This window comes from Odocoileus virginianus, chromosome 11, assembly GCF_023699985.2.
Source record: "Odocoileus virginianus isolate 20LAN1187 ecotype Illinois chromosome 11, Ovbor_1.2, whole genome shotgun sequence".
In the NCBI taxonomy this organism is placed as follows: domain Eukaryota; kingdom Metazoa; phylum Chordata; class Mammalia; order Artiodactyla; family Cervidae; genus Odocoileus; species Odocoileus virginianus.
Genome location: NC_069684.1, coordinates 58,952,247 through 58,976,630, shown reverse-complemented (window position 1 = coordinate 58,976,630; position 24,384 = coordinate 58,952,247). Strand labels below are relative to the sequence as shown.

Genomic DNA, 24,384 nt, shown 5'->3' with positions numbered 1-24,384 from the left:
ATAAAGAGATGTTGGCATCATGGTACTCATTATAATAGAGAAAATTAGAAATAATTCATATATTGTAATTATTAACTTAAATAAATTGTGAAATATTTAAAAATACTGTGCAGTCACTGAAAGCACAATTTTTGAAAAGAACTTAACAATTTGGTACTATGATCACCATGTATTATAAAATGGTAAAAGACTGCAAAACAGTCTGACCCAGAGATATATCTGTGCAATAACAAAACAAGATTAGAAAATAATAAATGTATAAGACAAAATATAATTAGTAATTGTCTCTGGTAGGTGAAATTGTGGGCAATTTTTCTCTTGTATTATTTTCCAAATTTTCATTAATATTTATAACTGATCATTTTTATCTTTATATTTTATAATTTATAATTTTATCTTGATATTATACTTAATTATCAATGTTATCCATTCATATATATGTCTTATCTATCAATTATCCAGTTCCCTTCCAGGAGCTTAGCAATTATTACACATTTTTGTGGTAGTCTAAATCAAATAATCAAATAATCAAATGTTAGTGGTGTATAGATATGTTTTTCAGCATGAGTACTTACAATATATTTTGGAGAAGCTACCATACTGGTAAAACTCTGCTCATTCTATTAAATAACTATGTAATCACAATAAAACAGTGTACATGTTAGTTGTTAGCCATAACTTAATTAAGTAGTCTTCCATGATTTTCATTAGGCTTTTAATTTATATTATGTTGCATTATGTTATATTACACTACAGTAGTAAGAATGTTTGCATATGGCTAGAAAAATCAGTAACTGAAAAAATGTCAAAATAAAATATAAAATCTTCAGGATGTTCAGGATACTATCTACTATGTTTTGTTTTGATTTTCTTTTTTTTCTTTTTGATTACTTCAAAAGTAAAGTTTTGACTAGTTCTATTACTGTTATACCAGTTCAGTTCAGTCTCTCAGTCCAACTGTTTGCAACTCCATGGACTACAGCAAGCCAGGCTTCCCTTTCCATCACCAACTCCCAGAATTACTCAAACTCATGTCCACCAAGTTGGTGATGCCATCTAATCATCTCATCCTCTGTCGTCCCCGTCTCCTCCCACCTTCAATCTTTCCCAGCATCAGGGTCTTGTCAAATGAGTCAGCTCTTCGCATTAGGTGGCCAAAGTATTGGAGTTTCAGCTTCAGCATCAGTCCTTCCAATGAATATTCAGGGCTGTTTCCTTTAGGATGGACTGGTTGGGTCTCCTTGCTGTCCAAGGGACTCTCAGGAGTCTTCTCCAACACCACAGTTCAAAAGCATCAATTCTTTGGCACTCAGCTTTCTTTATAGTCCAACTCTTACAGCCATACATGACTACTGGAAAAACCATAGCTTTGACTAGATGGACCTTTGTTGGCAAAGTAATGTCTCTGCTTTTTAATGTGCTGTCTAGGTTGGTCATAACTTTTCCTACAAGTAGCAAGCATCTTTTAATTTCATGGCTGGAGGTCACCATCTGCAGTGATTTTGCAGCCCCCCGAAAATAAAGTCTGTCACTATTTCCACTGTTTCCCCATCTATTTGCCATGAAGTGATGGGACTGGATGCCATGATCTTAGTTTTCTGAATGTTGGGCTTTAAGCCAACTTTTTCACTCTCTTTCACTTTCAGCCAGAGGCTCTTTAGTTCTTCTTCACTTTCTGCCATAAGGGTGGTGTTGTCTGCATATCTGAGGTTATTGATATTTCTCCCGGCAATCTTGTTTCCAGCTTGTGCTTCATCAAGCCTGGCATTTCACATGATGTACTCTGCATGTAAGTTAAACAGGCAGGGTGACAATATACAGCTTTATCATACTCCTTTCCTGATTTGGAACTGGTCTGCTGTTTCATGTCCAGTTCTGTTGCTTCTTGACCTGCATACAGATTTCTCATGAGGCAGGTATGGTGGTCTGGTATTCCCACCTCTTTAAGAATTAAAAAAAAATAAATGAATTTTCCAGAGTTTGTTGTGATCCACAAAATCCAAGGCCTTGGTATAGTCAATAAAGCAAAAGTAGATGTTTTTTTGGGAACTCTTGCTTTTTTGATGATCCAGCAGATGTTGACAACTTGATCTCTGGTTCCTCTGACTTTTCTAAATTCTACTTGAACATCTGGATCTCTCATGGTTCATGTACTGTTGAAATCTGGCTTGGAGAATTTTGAGCATTACTTTGCTAGTGTGTGAAATGAGTGAAATTGTGCAGCAGTTTGAACATTCTTTGGCATTGCCTTTCTTTGGGATTGGAATGAAAACTGACCTTTTCTAGTCCTGTGGCCACTGCTGAGTTTTCCAAATTTGTTGGCATATTGAGTGCAGCACAGCATCATCTTTTAGGATTTGAAATAGCTCAACTGGAATTCCATCACCTCCACTAGCTTTGTTCACAGTGATGCTTCTTAAGGTCCACTTGACTTCGCATTCCAAAATGTCTGGCTCTAGGTGAGTGATCACACCATCATGGTTATCTGGGCCATAGGGATCTTTTTTGTTTAGTTCTTCTGTGTATTCTTGCCACTTCTTCTTAATATCTTCTGCCTCTGCTAGGTCCATACCATTTCTGTCCTTTATTGTGCCCATCTTTGCCTGAAATATTCCCTTGGTATCTCTAATTTTCTTGAAGACATCTCTAGTCTTTCCCATTCTATTCTTTTCCTCTCTTTCTTTGCATTGATCACTGAGGAATGCTTTCTCATCTCTCCTTGCTATTCTTTGGAACTCTGCATTCAAATGGGTATATCTTTCCTTTTTCCTTTGCCTTTAGCTTCTTTTTTTTTTTGTCTCAGCTATTTGTTAAGGCCTCCGCAGACAACCATTTTGCCTTCTTGCATTTATTTTTCTTTTTGCATTTTCTTTTTATTGTTATATAGCCACTAGGTTTATTTATTTATTTATTTATTTATTTATTTATTTATTTATTTATTTATTTATTTATTTATTTTTAGCCACTAGGTTTAAACTAGCTAACTGAAACCAGAGTTAAGACAATGTATGACTGAGAACTTAAAGGTTCTGTGAACTTGACAACTGTGTCTTCAGCAATGCTTTTAGTGCCAGAAAAGGATAGATCCTATTTTAAAATGTATATGTTGAATATACACAAATGAATTGAGATATGGCATTTAAGCTGTTTAGCTACAAAACTGGTATCACAGGTGTTGCGCATTCCTAACTGTATCAGGAGGGCTCTGAGATGTGCTATGCAGATGGCCAAAATCAAGACTGAATGGCCCTCCTTCAATAGATAAAGGTAGAAAAAATTCTAAATATTCATCCCTTAATTTGGAAAAAATCCCATACACTGATAGATTTGAGGGTCTCAGAAATGGAAGGAAATAAATTTAAACACAGAGATTCAATTTTAAGAAAGTAAAACTTCAGGGAAATTCTCAAAAGAAAGAACACTGGTACATAGCAATGCTGAATGATTTTCAAGGAGCCATATTACTAACTGCATTCACACAAAAATTACATATAAAAGTAGAGTTGAGGCTTTCTGGCAGTAGGATTCCAATATTTGTAAATATCACAAATTTTAGAGCCAAGACTCCACTTGGGGTGGTGTTCCAGCTCACATGACTTCCTCTGGGGCTGTATTGTTTTTTTCCTTCTCTTTTTTTTTGTACCCATGTCTTGTCTTTGGTTCCAAAGTTGGACATAGAATCCAAGATGGGCAAATCAGGATTCTTCCTCAATATGTTTCAGCCTGGTTGACGGATTTTTCCAGGTGGTAGGGTATGAGCTCACAGTTACTGCTGACTATGTCTTCCAGTCCATAGAGAAAGATCACACTTAAAACAGGGAATGAATCCCTTGTAGCTCAGACGGTAAAGCCTGCAATGCAGCCGACCAGGGTTCGATCCTGGTTTGGGAAGATCCCCTGGAGGAGAGCATGGCAACCCATTCCAGTATTCTTGCCTGGAGAATTTCATGGACAGAGGAGGCTGGCGGGCTACAGTCCATGGGGTCGCAAAGAGTCGGAAACAAATGAGCAATTAACACACACATGAATCCAGAAAGAAAAAAAAATGAAATGGTTGGATTTCTATCACTTGCAATGGAAAATATCAGGACTCAAGTATATATATTTACTTTGTAAAACTAAGAATGAATAACAATCAGTGCTTTTGAAGCAGTCAAACATTAGCCATGGATAAAATCAAATATATTGTAAAAGGCATTTCTTTCCAATTTAAGATAGCTATCAAGCACTTAGGAGAATGAACAAAGGCATTTTCTTTCCAATTTCATATCTGAGTCATTCTTTCACTAAAAGAAGTAACCTATGCTTTCCTGGGCATTAATTTTTTGTATCTATGATACAAAGATACTATTCTGAAAGTAATTTATAAAAATAGTAAGGGAATTTTACTCTTTAGGAAACTGAAGCATTCCCATGGAGAGTGAAAAATACTGACCAAAGTAAGACATAAAAAGAGAGTACTTTGAATTTAATTTCTGCCTTTTTATTCTTATTATATATTCAATACAACTAAATTCCCCTAATATCTCTGATGTCTGTGTACTGAGTATTTCTTTATAGCATTTACAGCTTTGGAGTTTTTAATCCCTCCCTGTCTTTATTTTTAGAGAAAGAGCACTCTAACAATCTGAGACTACAGAGTATGTTAATAGTGGTATTCTCCCATAGTCTGTTGAATTTTCTAAATCGGATAGAATGACAAAGACTCTAAAGCTTATCCAGATGTGGTTTTATAATGATGTCACTAGGCTTTATTCCATAATCAAGGCCTCTAAAAATATAGTTTTAGCCTTTGTATCAGCAACAAGGTTAATGGAATATGCACCAAGGGTAAATACTTTAGCAGATTGTGTCATCAGGAAATATTTAAACACCATTTAAAAGGATTTAAAATAAGTAGATTTTATTTTACACTGACTAATGCACAGAAATATAATACAATAGAGCTGTTAACAAATAAACCTAATGCTTTTCTCTCTTCTCCTCATCCTTGTACCATCTGTATTGTTAAGTCCAATTAGCTTTCTGCATTTGGAGTTCTAAATTCCTATTCCCTTTGCCCACTGGAGACAATGGTTGCATAGGTTTAGCTGTGACTATTTCAGAGTAAAGTCATATTTCAATCATTTAATTTTAAGACAGATAAGTTCATGCTATATCATCACTTAAATGGTTCTCCATTGCCTTAGAACAAAGATAAATATCTCAGCATTCCTATAGCACCTTTGATGATCTGACTCCCACTTTGCCTCTATTCTTGATCACTTCCTTAGGGTGCTTAGTCACATTAAACTGTGTGTTATTTAATTTTCATGAGATGCACATTCATATCTCTGTGCTGTTGACTATTCCACTGTGGTCCTTAGGCCTGACTGTCCTTCAGCTCTGAAATGCTACTCTAAAGTCTGTAAAAATTCACCTCCTCTGTGGTACTTTATCTTCCTGATGAATTACCTCTTCTTTTGTTCTCTTCTATTACAGAAAATACCACAGAGTGAACACCTTTATGTTTAGTTGTGTATCTTTCCCTCCAAGAAACTGAACCAAGAATGCTTTGAGAAAAAAGCGAAAATATCTTATCACATATGTAACATCCCACCTCCGATTTATAACTTGTACACAGTAGATGCTCATCTAATTTCCTGAATTAAACTATGTAGTTCAGAGACATGCCTCCAGGGGATGTTTGGCATTCAGTTCAGTTCAGTTGCTCAGTAGTGTCCAACTCTTTGTGACCCCATGGACTGCCAGGCTTCCCTGTCCATCACCAACTCCTGGAGCTTGCTCAAGTTCTTGTCCATCGAGTCAGTGATGCCATCCAACCATCTCATCCTCTGTCATCTCTTTCTCCTCTTATGCTCAGTTTTTGCCAGCATTGGGATCTTTTCCAGTGAGCCAGTTCTACTCATCAGGTGGCCAAAGTATTGGAGCTTCAGCTTCAGCATCAGCCCTTCCAGTGAATACTCAGGACTGACTTCCTTTAGGATTGACTGGTTTGATCTCCTTGAAGTCCAAATGACTCTCAAAAGTCTTCTCCAATACCACCGTTCAAAAGCATCAGTTCTTCAGTGCTCGGCTTTCTTTATGGTCCAACTCTCACATCCATATATGTTTGGTATAAAGAGTCTTTATTATGATTTAGGGCTTCCCTGGTGGCTCAGAGGGTAAAGTGTCTGCCTGCAATGCAGGAGACATGGGTTTGATCCCTGGGTCAGGAGGATGCCCTGGAGAAGGCAATGGCAACCCACTCCAGTATTCTTGCCTGGAAAATCCCATGGACAGAGGAGCCTGGTAGGCTACAGTTCATGATGTCACAAAGAGTCAGACACGACTGACTGACTTCACTTTCTTTCACATTATGATTTAACAATAATAGTATTACTTCTACAACCAAAAGCATGTGTTCATGGATCATTTATTCTTTAAAAAATAAAAAGAGTTGTGAGCACTAACCATTTTTACATGCACTATCACATCTAATTCCCACAGTAAGTCTCTGAAGTAAGTACTGCTATTTCCATTTCACCAGGAAACCAAGGCTTATGAAAGTCACACCTGCATAATTCTGCCTCTGAACTTTGTGGTAGGAAGAATTCTAAAAACAAAACTAGTGACTCTTACCTTATAGGAATTCCTCCCATTTGAGAATGGGTGGCAGCTGTGAATGTGAGGACATGTCATCCCCATGATTACCTTACCTTATATGAAAAAAAAAAAAAATTATTATCCTGGAACGCCCAATCTAATTATTATCATTTTTAAAACTGGAGTTTTCTCTAACAGGTAGGAGAAAAAGTCAGAGGTTCAAAGGATGTAAGGATTTTATGTAAGAGATGATCTGCTTACTGACACGGATGGAGCCAGGACAACATAGCCTCTACAAGTTAAAAACAGCCCCAGACTAACAACTGGCAAGGAAACAGTGACAACAGCCTTACCACTGCAAGGAACTGAATTCTGCCAACAGCCTGAATGAGCCAGGAAGCAGTCTTTACCAGAGCCTCTGGAAGAGAGGCTCAACTGCCCAAATCCTTGATCTTAGCCTCATAAGGCCTTAATGAGGAACCAAGCTGGGCTGCCTGAAACAAAATTCATTTACTAGCTCACAGTTCTATAAGTATTGTAATAGGAAGTTTGGGTGGATTTAGCCAGGTGCTGAAGAGTTGATGCTTTTGAACTGAGGCGTTGGAGAAGACCCTTGAGAGTCCTTTGGACTGCAAGGAAATCAAACCAGTCAATCTTAAAGGAAATCAGTCCTAAAGCAAAACTACCTGCTAGTGTTGGAGGGCTTCCTGTGGAGGTGCAGGATGCCACGGTCTCATCACAGGGATGGGGCACTGCAGCAGCAGGTCAGGAAGGTCCCCCTTGGCATAAACCCTCTTGGAGGTCACAACTAACCCTACCATAGAGCCCATAGAACCCAGGGCTGGGTGGCTGCAGGCCAAACAACTACCAGGGAACTAGTGCAACCCAACCCATCAGCCAATAACTGGATTAAAGCTTTACTGAGCAAAGCCCTGTGCACCAGAGCAAAACTCAGTTTTTCTCAATGCCAGTCCCTCCCATCAGGAAGCTTACACAAGCCTCTCAGCCTCAGCCATCAGAAGGCAGACAGAAGAAGCAAGAAGAAGCACAATCCCACAGCAGCTAAAACAAAATCATATTACAGAAAGTTAATTATGAAGAAAAAGCAGAAAGTTATGTCCCAGATGAAGGGACAAGATAAAACCCCAGAAAAAAAAACAACTAAATGAAGTAGAAGACATGCAACCTTCCAGATAAAGAATTCAGAAAAATGATAGTGAAGATGATCCAGGATCTCAGGAAAACAATAGAAAATATGCAAGAAATGTTTACCAAAGACCTTCAAAACTAAAGAACAAACAGAGATGAATAATATACTAGAATGAATCTAGAGCAGAATAACTGAGGCAGAGAACAGGTAAATGACCTAGAGGATGGAATGGTAGAAATCACTGCCACAGAGCAGAATATAGAACAAAGAATGAAAAGAAATGAAGACACCTTAAGAGACCCCTGGGACAACATGAAATGCATCAACATTCACTTTATAGGGGTCCCAGAAGGAGAAGAGAGAGGGAAAGGACCTGAGAAAATATATGAAGAGATAATAGCTGAAAACTTACCTAACATGGAAAAGGAAAGAGTCAACCAAGTCCAGGGAAACACAGAGAGTCCCAGGGAGAATAAACTCAAGGAGGAACACACTAATACACATGGTAATCAAACTGACGAAAACTAAGGGCAAAGAATAATGACAAACAACATCCAGGGGAACTCTCATCCGCCTATCAGCTGATTTCTCAAAAGAAACTACAAGCCAGAAGGGAATGGCACAATATATTTAAAATGATGAAAGGGAAGAACCTATAACCAAGAATACTCTACCCAGAAAGAGTCTCCTTCAGACTTGATGGAGAAATCAAAAGCTTTCCAGACAAGTGAAAGTTAAGAGAATTCAGCACCACCAAACCAGCTCTATAGCAAATGCTAAAGGATCTTCTCTAGGCAGGAAACACAAGAGAAGGAAGAGATCTATAGAAAACAAACCCAAAACAATTAAGTAAATGGTAATGGGATTGATATATATTGATGATTAGCTTAAATGTAAATGGATTAAATGTAATAACAAAAAGACACAGACTGGTTGGGCAGATGAAAACATACATGGATGTACTTCCACTTAACACATCACTCTGCTTGACCCCTCCCAAATTCTGTGTAATTAATTTATATTGTTAAGTTAATCATGTTCCCATTATGGCTTGCAATTGCAATTATCTTCTATTTTTTGTCTGGCTATTGATTCTGAAAACTGATAAACATGTTTTACTATTTTGAAAAAAAGACAGCGACCAAGCCTGTGGCACATTGTTACAGTGGCAATAAGAAACTAATATGCTGACTCAGTATCTTACCTCTCTTTAATTCTTACAGAATTCTTAGTTCACTCAAGATGCTCAGCTCAATTCTTCATTTACCAGCCTCCTTTCAAGCCACATGTGGCTAGATGACTATGTTCTGGTCAGTGAGATATAAGCAGAGGTTGTGCAGATTTCTGAGAAGGCTCCTTAAGAGATGACAGAGGATGAAGGTGTACACTTTTGCTCTTTCACCTTTCCTGCTTTCTGCCTGGAATACATCTGTGAAGGCTGACATTCTAGCAGACACCTTGGAAACATGAGGTACAACAGAGGCCTCCATCCCTGAATTGCTGATCCAACACCTCCAGATTTCTCATTACACTTTCTTATGTTGAGAAAAAAAAAAAAGATTGGATGTTAGAAATTAAGACTAAAATCCAGGTGTTTATTTCTGGCAAAAGGGTGTGTAGCATTATTGTTAGTAACACTGATACTAGTACTATTTAAGTCCTCAGTAGTGTTTCTGAGATGAGAAGCTCAGGCAAAGGAGTGCATTTTATGAGAAGTGGCAGATATAGTGAATTTCATTTTAGGGGATTAGAGTAAAATGCCTGGAGCAGGAGGGTCCAATATGGTGGACAGAAAAATATTCGTGGCTTAGGAAAAATGTCTGGATTGGCGATGAGGACTGAGTCATCACAGGGATATTGTGTGAAATGTTCCAAGAAGAACCTGAGATAAATCAACATTTGTGGTTGGAAGGAAAAGAAAAGGCTAACACACCAGAGCTTGAGCAGTAACGGAAATTGAGAGGGTGGGTGCTGCAGACACTGGAAGCAGAATGTTCTGTGATGGAAAAAATGATCAACAATCTGTCCAAGAATCAGGAAATACATGGTATTCATGTTCATCCTGGCTCTACAAGAATTTTGATAGCCTGGTGAGAATCATTTCAACTGAGTTGTGAAGTCGTTATGGACCCAGTGGATGGCGAGTGGGTTTAATTTTGTGCCCTCTAAAAACATCCTCAAGTCATAAACCTCATACCTGTGAATGTGACCGTGTTTGCAAATAGAGCTTTGGCAGACATGATCAAGTTAATAGAAAGTCATATTGGATTAAGGTGGGCTCTAAATCCAACATCACTGGTGTCCTTATAGGATGAGAGAAATCTGGACACAAGGAGGATATCAAGGGATGAGAGAGGTGGAGACTGGAGTGATATAACTGCAAGCCACAGAATGCCACCAATTAGCCACAGAATACCACAAAATTAGCCACAGAATGCCAGAGATTGTAGTGACCATTGAAAGCTGGGATAGGCAAGAAAGAAGTCTCCACTAGAGTTCTCAAAGGGAGCAGAGCCCTACTGAGACCTTGATTTAGGACTCCAGACCACAAGATAACACATTTCTGATGTTTTAGGCATCCAGTTTGTTATATTTTGTGATGGCAGCTCTAGGAAATATATATCGAGATTAGGAGGCAAAGAGAGTGAGCCAGTGGAGGTAGGAACTGTGAGGATGTAGCTGAGAAAGGCAAGGTTGATATCATAAGTGGAAGATGAAATTCAAAGACATGTTTTTCCCATGTTTGTCTTTTTTTTCCCCTTCCACATGTAAGAGACCTGAGCCTATCATATACCAATGGAAGGAGCTAGGACAGGAGGAGAGAGAAAGACACAGGGAAAGTCAGACTATCAGACAGAGGACCTCAGCAAGGTAGGAGGAGGTCTAGAGAGGGATTAACCTTTTGCAGGGGCATGAAAACTCTTTCTTTGTTTCCTAAGAGAAGAAGAGAAACATTGGTTCTGATATAGGAAAGGTTCTATGACAGCAAACTGAGGAATCCCATCCAAGAGCTTCAATCTGAGGTGATTTTTTGATGATGGCATTATATTCTGACCAGAATGAGATGATAATTTATTGTTGTTTTCATTTCCATTTCTCTAATAATTAGTAATATTGAGCATTTTTTCATGTGCTTTTTGACCATCTGTATATCTTCTTTGGAGAAATGTATATTTAGATCTGCTAAACATGGGACCAAGATTGCCAGGAGAAATATCAATAACCTCAGATATGCAGATGACACCACCCTTATGGCAGAAAGTGAAGAGGAACTAAAAAGCCTCTTGATGAAAGTGAAAGAGGAGAGTGAAAAAGTTGGCTTAAAGCTCCACATTCAGAAAACTAAGATCATGGCATCTGGTCCCATCACTTCATGGGAAATAGATGGGGAAACAGTGGAAACAGTGTCAGACTTTATTTTGGGGGGCTCCAAATTCACTGTAGATGGTGATTGCAGCCATGAAATTAAAAGACACTTACTCCTTGGAAGGAAAGTTAAGACCAACCTAGATAGCATATTAAAAAGCAGAGACATTACTTTGCCAACAAAGGTCCATCTAGTCAAGGCTATGGTTTTTCCAGTGGTCATGTGTGGATGTGAGAGTTGGACTGTGAAGAAAGCTGAGTGCCAAAGAATTGATGCTTTTGAACTGTGGTGTTGGAGAAGACTCTTGAGAGTCCCTTGAACTGCAAGGAGATCCAACAAGTCCATCCTAAAGGAGATCAGTCCTGGGTGTTCATTGGAAGGACTGATGCTGAAGCTGAAACTCCAATACTTTGGCCACCTAATGCGAAGAGCTGACTCATTGGAAAAGACCCTGATGCTGGGAGGGATTGGGGGCAGGAGGAGAAGGGGACGACAGAGGATGAGATGGCTGGATGGCATCACTGACTCAATGGTCATGAGTTTGAGTAAACTCCTGGAGTTTGTGATGGACAGGGAGGCCTGGTGTGCTGTGATTCATGGGGTCACAGAGTCGGACACGACTGAGCAACTCAACTGAACTGAAACACGGGACCTCAGAGACCAATTCAATTGACTTAAAATGGCTGAAGAAGAAATGGCCAGCTTTAGGGAAGAGTCAGCTTTCATTTATTTTAAGAAGATGTAATAAATACACTATAAAGGGTATGAAGTCTTCCCATTTCCCACTGAAATATAAGCTCCATGAGACAGGGCCTTTGCATCTTTTGTTATCCACTGGATCCTCAATGTTTACAAAAGTATCAAGAGTCTACATCATAATATTCATAATGATATTCATTAATAACATTTAATAATCTTCATTGAATGAATGAACCATTCCAGATAAAAGTGATTATCTTCTTTCTAAATAAGTTTCATTGCTTCATGGGATATATCAATTTTTAAATTGATGTTTAACAGTTGCCTTATATTTTCTAATATGTTTGAGGTATTTGAGAGAGTTTTATAACAGTGTTAATCACAGCCATCAAATACATAGAATAGAATTTCAGGATGAATTGTATACTCTCAAAATTCATAAGTTGAAATCCTAGCCCCCAGTACCCAAGAACATGACCTTAAATGAAAATAGACTCATTGCAGTTGTAATTGTTAAGATGAAGGCATCAGGTTGGGCCCTAATCCCATATGACTTGTGTTCTTATAAAAAGAGGAATTTTGTACACAGGCAGCACATGAGGAGAATGCTACGTGAAGATGAAGGCAGAGATTGGGGGGATGCTTCTACAGTCACAGAATGCTAAAGATTGCCAGAAAACCACCAGAAGCTAGGAGGAAGCATGGAACAAATTCTTCCTTATAAGCCATCAGAAGGGACCAAGCCCCCACCAACACCTTGATCTGGGACTTCCACCCTCTAGAACTGAGACAATCGATTTCTATTGTATAATCCATCCAGCAATACTCTATTATGGCAGTCCTAGTAAACCTACACAAATAGTTTAACCAAAAAATAATTCACTACATATTGGATAATTAAATGAAAAATTCTATGAAGCTACAGGAACAGCCTTCCTCATTAAAACTGTTTAGCACATTTAGCATATTAATTACTTCTGAATTATGCATCAGTGTTTGTTGTCATTTACTTTAAAATATTAATTTACTGATTCTCAGTGTTTCTTCAACTTTCAATTCATTTCAGCTCAATCCAGTAAGAGATTATCAGATGCCAATTGGGTTCTTATTCCTATGGTACCTACTATAGAGATTATGAAAATAAGCAGTATGAGAACTGTACTCAATATATCTATACTTTTCTTTGGAATGAATGTCTATCACCTTTAAAATAAGTTAATAGTGCTAGAAAGAATGCATTCAAGTGACAAATGAAAGAATCTGTGAGTCAAAGAAAGATGTGGGAATTAAAGTAGGTCATCAAATATGTGTAACACTTTGATGGGGGTAGATGGTGCTAGAGGTATGGAGAATGCCACACTTGATGCCAGTTAAAAGGAAATGAGTAAGCTGATCAATCTAATTAGATATCAAAATAAACACTAGAGAAACTAAAAGATACGCATTGATAGGTGAAGGCAATCAGTGTCCTGAAATATCCATCTTTTGACCAATTTTATTATATATATATTAAAATGGGGAAAATACTACAAAAATTCAGCTCTATAATAACTGAACTGTAATAAATTTAAAAGATAAAACAACTCATTCAGAGACAAGGAAATGAAACACTAGAATCCCATTCCTGGGAGATAATCACTGTTAAGACTTCGGTGTATATTCCTGCTGCTGCTGCTAAGTCGCTTCAGTTGTGTCTGACTCTGTGCGACCCCATAGATGGCAGCCCACCAGGCTCCCCCATCCCTGGGATTCTTAAGTCAAGAACACTGGAGTGGGTTGCCATTTCCTTCTCCAGTGCATGAAAGTGAAAAGTGAAAGTGAAGTCGCTCAGTCGTGTCCAACTCTTAGCGACCCCATGGACTGCAGCCTACCAGGCGCCTCCATCCATGGGATTCTCCAGGCAAGAGTACTGCAGTGGGGTGCCAGTGCCTTCTCCTAGACAGACATATTCATATATGTATGTATAAAAATCCATGTATACATAGATACATGTATACACACATATATTTTACTAAAATAGACTCACATAATACATGCCATTAAATGTTTAACACCTTTCCACATTGTTAAATATCATATTCTATTTAAATTTTAGAATATAGTTAACAATGATGTGTTAGTTATACTAACTGGTATACTCAAAGTGATGTAGTTATATACATACAAGTATTCATTCTTTTTCAAATTCTTTTCCCATTTAGGTTATTACAGAATATTGAGCTGAGTTCCCTTTGCTATTCAGTAGCTCCTTGTTGGTAAATACAGTAGTGAAATGTTCTTCTATAGCACTGTAAGCTGTATGGCCACACAAGATTCCACTAGTGGATATATAGAAGTTTTTTGCTGGTGTATACAGGCCAGTGATTTCATTTGCTAAGTTCTAACTTTCCAGAAGAAGTGTTTCTATAATTATTTCTCAGTTTTGGACTTGGCGGATGAGGTAGATGGTTCATTTTACAAATATTCCAATGCCTTTCTGCAAGGCAGAAATACAACAGCTGGTACTGTCATAGTCACAACCTGGAGATCAGAGGGTTCAGGATACAGGTGCAGGATTACAAAACACCACTCCTTTGATTCATCCTCCTTCCTACATTATCCAGAAGAAACCAGGGACAAAAAAGAACACACAGTCTGAGTCCATTCATGCTATGTACAAAAACAGTGAAACAAACTTATGCTAAATAGTCAGGAAAGTGGTCACCTGAGTCAGGAGATAAGACTTGAAGGCAAAAGCAGGAAGCTTCTAGGGTGCCACTAATGTTCTGTGTTCTAATCTGGGTGCTGGTCCATGGATGTGTTTACTTTGAGAATATTCTTCAAGGTGATACTTCAGATGTGCTTCTGGTGTGAACTTATCATTCAATTATGAAGCTTTAAGAAATAAACTTAAAATCGTGGCAGTTCTTAATGCTCAAAATAGCAGGGAGGCTCTATTCACAAAACTCTCAATGGAAGGAAAGATTCCATCATTCTTTTCAGGACTTAACTCCACTACTTTTTAAACTGAATCTGATACCCACAAATCCTCTGAAATCCCTTCAAATCAGGAGCCTTTTCTTATCATTTAAAAGTATAATATTCATCAACTAGGTTAATGGATCACAGGTAATAATTGGGTATAAATCTTAAAATATAAATTTAAACATAATTCTTCATATACTTGTGCAATGCAGAAGCATCTTCAAGTAAGAGTGACCCTTTGGTTGTATTGTTTACAAGCACAACTGATATTTAAACATTTTGTACAAGTTATTTCATTTCACTTGACCCTTTATTACTAAGTGAATTGGACTTTTTAAAGTAAAGCATCCACTGCAAACTATTACATTTAGAACGGATAAACAACCAGGTCCAATATATAGCACAGGGAACTATATTGAATATCTTGTGATAAACCATAATGGAAAAGAATATTTAAAAAGAGAGTGTATATATGTGTAACCGAATCACTGTGCTGTGTAGCAGAGATGGGCACTAAATTGAAATCAACTGTACTTCATAAAAAAATTAAAAGTAAAGCATCCATTGTTAACCCAAGAATCTGGGATGTTGCTAAACCTTAAGCAGCCCTTCTGGAGTCTTTGATCACTTAGTAACTTGGCCTCTGAAGGCTTTCACTTCTTTTCATTATTTGGTTTTTTTCCCTTTGTATCCTCAAGGCTTCTTAGACTTTACAATTTAATGCTATGTATCTGTGACATCAAAAGGGCATAAAAGTATGACTTAGTTTGTAATAGGGAGGCAACATCACTCATAGATGAGATCACTGCATTACCTGGAAACCCTCCCAGGCTCTGTCTTAATGATACTCTGCCTTATGGGTTAGAACACAAGCTTGTTAACAGTATTCCCCTCAGTAACATTACTTTATGTGAGAGCAGTGATTTAGAATCACTGCACTATGGTATTCAAGAACGCAAAATGAAAGAAAATATCAAGGTTAAAACAAAGTTTTATTTTGCAACGAAAATATGTTTCATAAAGCATCGGTATAAATGAATATAATTTAGCTCAAATTTGTAGAGTGTTGATAAGGTTCCTTATAATGCTTAGTTAGAAGTATCTAACCTTTAAATGCTTTTTATTGTGCCATAAGCAGTCCAGCTTCTTTAACCATAAATGTCTCATCGTAAGACTTAAGTGTTTGGAAGGTTCAAGATGAACATTTCTATTTTGCTGTTTTTACATGGTTCTTTTTGACCTTGGTAAATAAGACCAAAAAAAAAAAGTTTTAGCACTTTTAGTGGTTAAAGATATAAATGCTTACTATCTGACTTTCCTAGTATTGTATCTGCTTTTCCTCTCTCCTCTCTCTCTTTGCCTCTGTCTCTCTCTTTCTGTCTCTATCACTCTTACACACACACACACACAAACACACTCCTTACATCACTCTTATCCTGGTGTTACTGTCTCAGTGATAGAAGCTCAGATCCTAATGGAGATGCAGAGTGCTAGAAATCAGCCACTCTTATTCAATCACAAGACTACTATAGATTTCCAAGACATTACACTTGAAAATATTCATGTTTTAAGGTTTGATGTCAGATTTAATTATTTTAGGGAGTGCCTTTTGACCATTCCCTCTGTGAAATTTTAGTATTTATAAGCCCTGATGGTTTAGGCTATTTTAAGAGAAGAATTGAACTGAGGGATCCTTCTTCTTTCTTCACTGATCGGCACAAGTCACAAAAACCTCCTTGTCATGCTCATATTATACTTCTCCCAATGACCACCATCTTGCTATCCTTGGTTCCAAAATCTTTGCAAGTTTCTGTGAACCATCTCACAAACTTCTTAAAGACTGCCACTTTCTGGTACGGTGCGCATTTAAAATGAGGATGATCTGGTTGGCTACAGTTTGGATGGTCATCATCAATCAGGATGCTAGCGAGCCTGAACTTTTGAAACAATCCAAGTATGTGTTGTGAACAGGCTCACAAAAGGTGTCTTTTTTCTCCTTTATGAACATATGGTATACACACATGTTAAGCGGCTTCACAATAGCTCTGCTGGTGATATCAATATAGGTCCTTCAATCTTTCAATAATGTTTTTAATCACAAGCTTTAAAGCACAATTGTTTTTACCTTGAAATTCTTAAAAATCTGTTATGAGACAGAAATAAGAGATTAATGGAGATCTTGCAAAAAAAAGATAAATGGCACCACCAGAATACCACAAAACTGGGGGAAAAATTAATTGAACCTATACTTTTGATAAATATTTATTTTTTGCAGAAGAAAAATGCATACTAGTTTAAGCTGTCATTATACTAACCTACATCCTATTTTTCATATTATTAGTAATACATAATATGGTAGTTTATATTCAAAAATAAAACCAGAATGTATATACCTCATGTATTTATCCAGAAATACACCAAGGTTACTATGGTTACGAAAAATCCATTACCTTTGAATACAGAATGAAAAAGTTTGACTTAAAGTATGTGCTATTTATTATAGCAAACATCAACAGCCTTCGGGAGGTTCTCTAACTGGATTCATTTTTCAGTGTCATAACTGACCCACCATTCTACTAGCTTATGGCCTATGCAAGGCAAAAAATTTGAACTGTATGCATTTTTAAATATATTTTGTACTAACTCAAGGTGCAGTGCTGCCTTTGACTTTTAATGCTTCATATTTAAGAGAAAGAAGAAAAGCATTCCAGCCACCTAGATGCTAAGCGGCGTTTGAATTGAAATGCATTTACTTTGACCTGTATCCACCATGGTGGCAAGATCCTTTTTTTTTTTTTTTAACACATAGCAGAAGAAAGTTAGTTCTATGTGGAAACTTAAAAGGAAGCTACAAATAAATGGACTAAGAGTGAGAAAAAAAGTTGACACCTTGAATATTTAGGAGGGGATATTAAGCCAAGTTATTGAGAAAGTTTTTTGTGGTATAGAATTGCAAGGAACTGCAAATAGTGCAGATGCTTAAAACCAGAAAAAAATGGTATGAAACAGCTCTTAAAGAAGTTTCAAAACTAATCCTCATCCCTACTAAATTTTTGCTCATCAAGACTATGATTAGTCTAATCAAAGTAAAATATAAATCACTAATCATCATATAAAAAGTATGCAGTAAATAAGGAGTTAAACATGTAAATAAAAATAATATTTTCAACTTGTAAAACTGTCAAAGACATAAGGATATAACATTCACTTCTGATGAAATTTTCTGGAAAACAATGAAAAATGCATATCAAATATTCTGAAAAAGTTTGCTACATTTGACTTGGCTATTTCCCTTTTAGAGATCTAGCAAACAAAGATTTATGTATGATAATATTTATCACAAAACATTTAAAACAGAGATAAATCAGGAACTTTTGAATTTTTAAGTGGCTAAATGCATGAGTGTATATCCATAAATTAGAATACAGCAAATATTTCTAGAAAAATCCTTCATACTATGGGATGTATTCACAATAAGGGAACATGCAAGGATTCCAAATTTTACATTATAGCTCAATTTTGTTAAAAAGAATAAAGTGCTAAAAGGAATTACATCAAATATTAGAGCGTCTATCTGTAAGATGGGATATCTGCATGTTTTAAATTATCTTCAGTAAACGTGTCATTTTTATAACTAAAAACTGCTATCAATTATTTCTCTAACCTAGCTGAATGCATCCTCCATTTCTCAGTCTCTCTATGAATTGACATTTCAGCACTGGAGAGATTCATTTTAGTGACCCGACACTCTCGCTATTACTGACAGCACCGCCCCTCATGGGAAAGGATAGAAGTTCCATCTGCAAACTACTTAACATGGAAAGAACATTGTGCCACAACAATCCAGACACAGAGACACGCCATGAACGCGACTGCATCGTAAGACATTATAGGGTGGAACATGGCAGAATTTAAAGTACGTGTAGAAGCTAAAGTTAGACCCAGTGACCCGAACAGTTTCCTCCATCAGCTTGTTCCAATGCTGTGTCTGGTCGCTTAGTTGTGTCCAACTCTTTGCGAACCCATGGACTGCAGCCCACCAGGCTCCTCTGTCCATGGGGAGTCTCCAGGCAAGAATACTAGAGTGGGTTGCCATGCCCTCCTCCAGAGGATCTTCCCAACCCAGGGATCGAACCCAGGTCTCCCACATTGCAGGCAGATTTTTTACCAACTGAGCCACGAGGGAAGCCCCAGCTTGTTCCTGGCTCATTTCAAACGGCCAGGTTCCCTCTCCCATCCTGTCTTTTCTGTGATTTGAGTGGGCAGGGGGACTTTGAAAAATAAATAACAAAAATTTAGTGTATACTTCAAATACAAAAATCTTAGAGTTGAAAGAGATCTAAAGGGCCATTATATTCACCTTGCGTGCAAGTTGTAGAATCTCAAGAAGAGTGAGCATTCAGCCTTTGCTAATAGAGAAAACACTCACTTCAGGATGCTGTTAAGAACTTAATTATGCTTTCCAAGATTTGCATATTAAAACCTTAACCCTCAATGTGGCTATATTTGGAGGTAGGGCTTTTGAACAGGTGATGAAGGTTAAATGGGGTTAAAATGATCGGTCCCTAATCCAATGGTTCTGATGCTACTACAGAAAAAGGAAGAGACAGCGGGGGTGCACACAGACGAAGACCACGCGAAGCACAAGGAGAAGTTGGCTGTCTGCAACTTAAGGAGAGAGGCCCCAAGAGAAACCAAACTGCCAACACCCTAATCTTGAACTTCTAGCCTCCAAAACAGTGAGAAATAAGTTTCTGTTGTTTAAGTCGTCCAATCTGTGGTATTTGGTTATGGCAGTCTTAGAAGATCAACGCAGGTGCTCAGGGTTTTTAAACCAGCTTCCAGCTCCCTTTCTGAGTTGTGATAAATAATAAAATGTGTCCAATAAGTAGAATGCATAGAGATGAGAATAGACTGACACCAGATAGACTCAGACTTGAATCAGTTCTTCCAGTTGCTGACTAGGATTTCTTGACACCTCTGGGCCTCAGTTAAAACACTTGACTCATCCTATACAACTTTAAACCCTATAATATCAATTTGATTTAGTTCCTCTCCTCAGTGATTAACATTGCATTCCTACTGTGCTTTGTATTTTCTGACATTTGGAGATAAAAGCAACAAGTAATAGAGGTGCTTGTAAGATGCCTGAGGAATTGGGGAAAAAAATGCTATGAGTCTTATCAGAGAATGACCATCATCAAAAAATCTACAAACAATAAACGCTAAAGAGGGGGTGGAGAAAAGGAAACCCTTCTACATTATTGGTAGGAATGCAAATTGGTGAAGCCCTGAAGGAGGACAACATAGAGGTTCCTTAAAAAACTCAGTACAGAACTACCAGATGACGCAGCAATTCCCCTCCTGGCATATACCTGGAGAAAACCATAACTCAGAAAAGATACAAGCACCCCAATGTTCATCGCAGCACTATTTACAATAGCCCAAACATGGAAGCAACCTAAATGTCTGTGGACAGAGGGACGGATAAAGAAGATGAGGTACATATATACAACAGAACACCACTCAGCCATAAAGGAATTAAACTGTGCCATTTACAGACACAAGGATGAACCTAGAGACTGTCACAGAGAGTGAAGTCAGTCAGAAAGAGAAAAACAAATACTGCATATTAATGCACATATATGAAATCTAGAAAAATGGTACAGATGAAACTATTTGCAAAGCAGAAATAAACACACGGACAGAACAAATGATGGACGTCAGGGGGAGGAAGGTGGGGTAAGGGGATGAATTGGGAGATTGGAATCGATACATACACAGTATTGAAACTTTGTACAAGATAGGTAACCCATGAGAACCCACTGCATAACTGGGAACTCTACTCAGCGCTCTTTGGTAACCCAAATAGGAAGGAAATCCAACATAGAGGGGATACATGTATACATGTAACTGAACCATTTCACTGTACAACACTGTAAAGCACCTATACTTCAATGAAATTTTTTAAAAATTCTACCTAAAGGATGAAAACCATTGAAGAAGCCATCATCACTGCAACTAGAAAAGATGGTTATGGACACTATAAAAATACCCCACTTTCTTAGAGTTGAGGAATCTATTACACTATGCTAACATTTGCCATGAACTTTCAATGCAGACACTATAGTTACATGAGTCTGTTAAGGATTCAAGACAACATAATACAGAATTAGCATTATTTTTTAGCTGGTATGAGCAAGCAGTTTGAATTTAGGCCTCCTCTCTTCCCCACCCTGTTCATTTTCTGGCTTTGTAGTGCCACCTCATGTAGCATTTTGTACATTTTGGAAATCTTCAAGGTCCACACTCTGACACCAGCCATCAGCCACACCACTTCCCTGTAGATGAGGTCAGCATTCACTTTGCACAGGGAAGGGGTCTTGCTTTCTTTTTCTTGGGTTTCTACCTCTCCCCTCCTCTTTTCCCTATTGTTTTTTGTTTCCTACCCTATTCCTGCTCTTCACCCCTTTGTGATCCTCTTTCTTTGTTCCCAGGAGTCATTTGACTTCATTCATTCCCTTATTCTCTACCGCCTCTGATCAGTGCTGGAAATGCAGTCGTGAACAAGACAGACATAGCCCTGTCCTTACGATGCTCAAGGTTTCGTGGGCAAAACAATAAGTCAACAAGCAGCCTAGTGCAAAGCAAAAAGTGAGGTGGGTGTAAAGGCACCCAACGAGCACAGAGGGTTACACCTGACTCACACGGGGGATTCCCCGAGGCTGCTTGGAGGAAGTGCCCACAGTGGGCCCGAAAGCTGCGCTGTCCCCGCTACACATGGCGCTACAGTCGGCCCTAATAAGTGCTTTGCGTACTATTTACTAACACGTGGGCAAAGTTCATTCCAAGATGTGTTTTCATTTCTACTGAAATGAATACTCTAGCCAATAACTTTTAGTTAAAATCATGCCTTCAGATATTCCTGGGGCAAGGGTCATCTATTTTTAGTTGACTTTTGGTATTTGTTTTTTAGTTTTCTTGACTAAGTGTACTTTACTCAGAACATGCTGGGTGTTTTATCTATAGATCTAGTTCTCTTCAAAATCCTGAAAGTTTCAGTTATCTCTATTTAATAGTTTCAGAAACTAAGTCTCACAAGTTACGTAACTGGTTTTAAGACTATATTCTCTTCATCATAACTAGGATGCCTGAGATGGTGTCAACATCTAACTCTCATAGGCTGTGTGGTCTTGAGCAAGTTGCTTAACCTTTCTGTGCCTCAATTTTCTCATTTGTAAATTAGGAGTAGTGATAATACCTACCTCAGAGAATATTACAAAATTCTATCCAAGTATGATGAATAAAATATAAAAGCAATAGTTCTTGCGCTTTGAGGCCTCTCAGACTAGAGGACACAAAAGGTGTGAGCTCTGAGCACACAACTGGGTGGATGAAAGACACAGCCCTGCCCCAATGCCCCTCTTTCCTATGTCTGTGCGTGCTGCCATAAAGTCATGAGCACCAAGGTGGGGAACGGGGTACCATGTCTGGCTGATTCTCTGTCACAACCTTAGTGTGTGCATGCTAAGTCACTTCAGTCATGTTTGACTCTTTGCGACCCTGTGGACTGTAGCCCACCAAGCTTCTCTGTCCATGGGCTTCTCCAGGCAAGAATACTGGAGTGGGTTGCCATGCCCTTCTCCATACAACCTTAGTACCTGGCACTAAGGTGAAGGAGTGAATTCATTAAAAATTAACCCTGTCTCTGACTCTAACCTGTTGTGACCTTTCATGAAGACTTTTGATATCTCTAACACTTCAGTTTTCCATCAATCCATATTTGATTAATGATGTCTCACCTAGTAGTTACATATAGTATCTAAAATATCATAATATATAAGGCTATAATTACCATACAAGTATAAACATGATTCAGACTCCAGACAACATACATAATATAGACCACTTGTGTTTCACAAGGTTTTGAGCAATTCCCTTTCTCAAGTGTCCTGACACTTTATAATATGACATGAGCAGATATACTATGTTTCTTCCAAATGGTCTAAAATTCAGGCCACACTGAGTCACACTTCTGAGTCTTAAGATTGTTCCACATCCATGAGGATTTTAAAGGGATGAACATGTGTCAGTGGTGTTTGTTAGAAATGACGCCGCTGCCTCAGTTGAACTGACATGACATCATCGTTCACTGTGAGTGCGGCTGGGAACCACACTGGGTCCCAGCTTCAACCCTGTGATCAGTAGGAGGCAGAGGAATCATATGCTGAGCTCTTTGTGTTGATACATTTCCAAAGCCCCCTCTGCACTGAGTAAAGGTATGTTAGTAGAAGGATTCAGCTAAGAAACAGGGTCAACAGTAGAGAAGACACAGTAAGACAGCCTTGGGGGAAGGAAGTCAGTAAAAGCCCCTTTCCATTTTTCCAGCTTTGGCTTCACTGTCAGGGCAATGTAACTACAAAGATTATGGAAGTTGAGTGATTTAACAGGAGACAAAACTTAAGTAACCCAACTTTTAAATCTGCATTCTCAGATAGCTATAAATTATAGTTTATAGCTATCTTACATTTATTAGTTTGGAAGTACATATACTTTAATATAGACTATAACTACTAATACCTACAGAAGTCTTACCTGTGACTGTGTAGTTCTCTCCACTGCCTGAGTAGATTAGCATCCCATCCATGTATAAAGAGTACTGAGTTATAATACCATTTGCTTTTTGGGGAGGATTCCAGGAGAGTACCAAAGAATGGGGAAGGGATTTGGCTACTGGTGGCTGAACCTGTTGTGGGGCTGTGGGAAAAATAAAAAGACTTATTGATTATAATTTTAGTATATGTTTCTAATTTAAACTTTTCAGACCCAAACCAATAAATGGAGTAGACTTGACATCCCATGCATGGAAATGTCCCTGATTCGTGAGTATCTTATCAGTAAACCAATAATGGACCCAAACCAATGGAGTAGACATGACATCCCATGCATGGAAATGTCCCTGATTTGTGCGTATCTTATCAGTAATTGCTTTAGTACTAAATACTTGCCTTGAATTGATGAAAATCTGCATCAGCCATAAATGGTGAGTATTTATATTAGTTTACTTGATCGACTCTTGTGTTACTTCATCAATAGTATTACTAATCCATAATCTTTACTTGGGGCTATGCCTTTCAAAGCAAACTAAACAGAATCCCTACCCTTGAGGAGTTTTTGATCTAACATGAACAATGCTAGGTGGCCCATAAATGATATAACAAACCTATATGCAGCCATAAAAATAGCCATAAAGCACAGCATAAATTAAATTTATTATACATGAAAACTATATTGTTTTTTTAATAAATGGTGTATGTCCATTTCCAATAAATTGGAATCTCATAAACTGGAAAAAGAAAAACTTTTAGAAAATGATCCTAACCATACCTATAGCTTGGTAATTTGGTAATAAATTTAAGAAAAATCTAGAAATTGGGAAATAACAAGAAGGAAATGGTGAACTGGAGGAGTAGGAATCCCTCTGGGGTCAAGTTGTGAAGTGGGTTTGGAGGGTACCAGGCAAAACCTGGTCAGAGAATGTAGTGGATGAAGAAAAAACAGTGAGATATAGGATGGCCTGTGCCATATTGGAGTTGGTGGAAGTAATGAGAAAAGGGGA

At 38.0% G+C, this 24,384-nt stretch overlaps 1 protein-coding gene across 2 annotated transcripts in view; it reads right to left on the bottom strand.

Moving 5' to 3' along the window:
* The window catches only part of USH2A (usherin), a 903,825-nt gene that overhangs the window by 465,878 nt on the left and 413,563 nt on the right, over positions 1–24,384 (bottom strand). The window contains exons 31-32 of one of the 2 annotated variants that reach the window (XM_070474522.1): positions 23,361–23,522; positions 15,805–16,908 (exon numbers count right to left, since the gene is read on the bottom strand). In XM_070474522.1, coding sequence (XP_070330623.1) covers positions 16,901–16,908; positions 23,361–23,522 — 170 coding nt within the window. In that variant the 3' untranslated portion in view covers positions 15,805–16,900. Of the gene's footprint in view, positions 1–15,804; positions 16,909–23,360; positions 23,523–24,384 lie in introns of those variants that run through there. The other variant, XM_070474523.1, reaches the window with a different exon arrangement.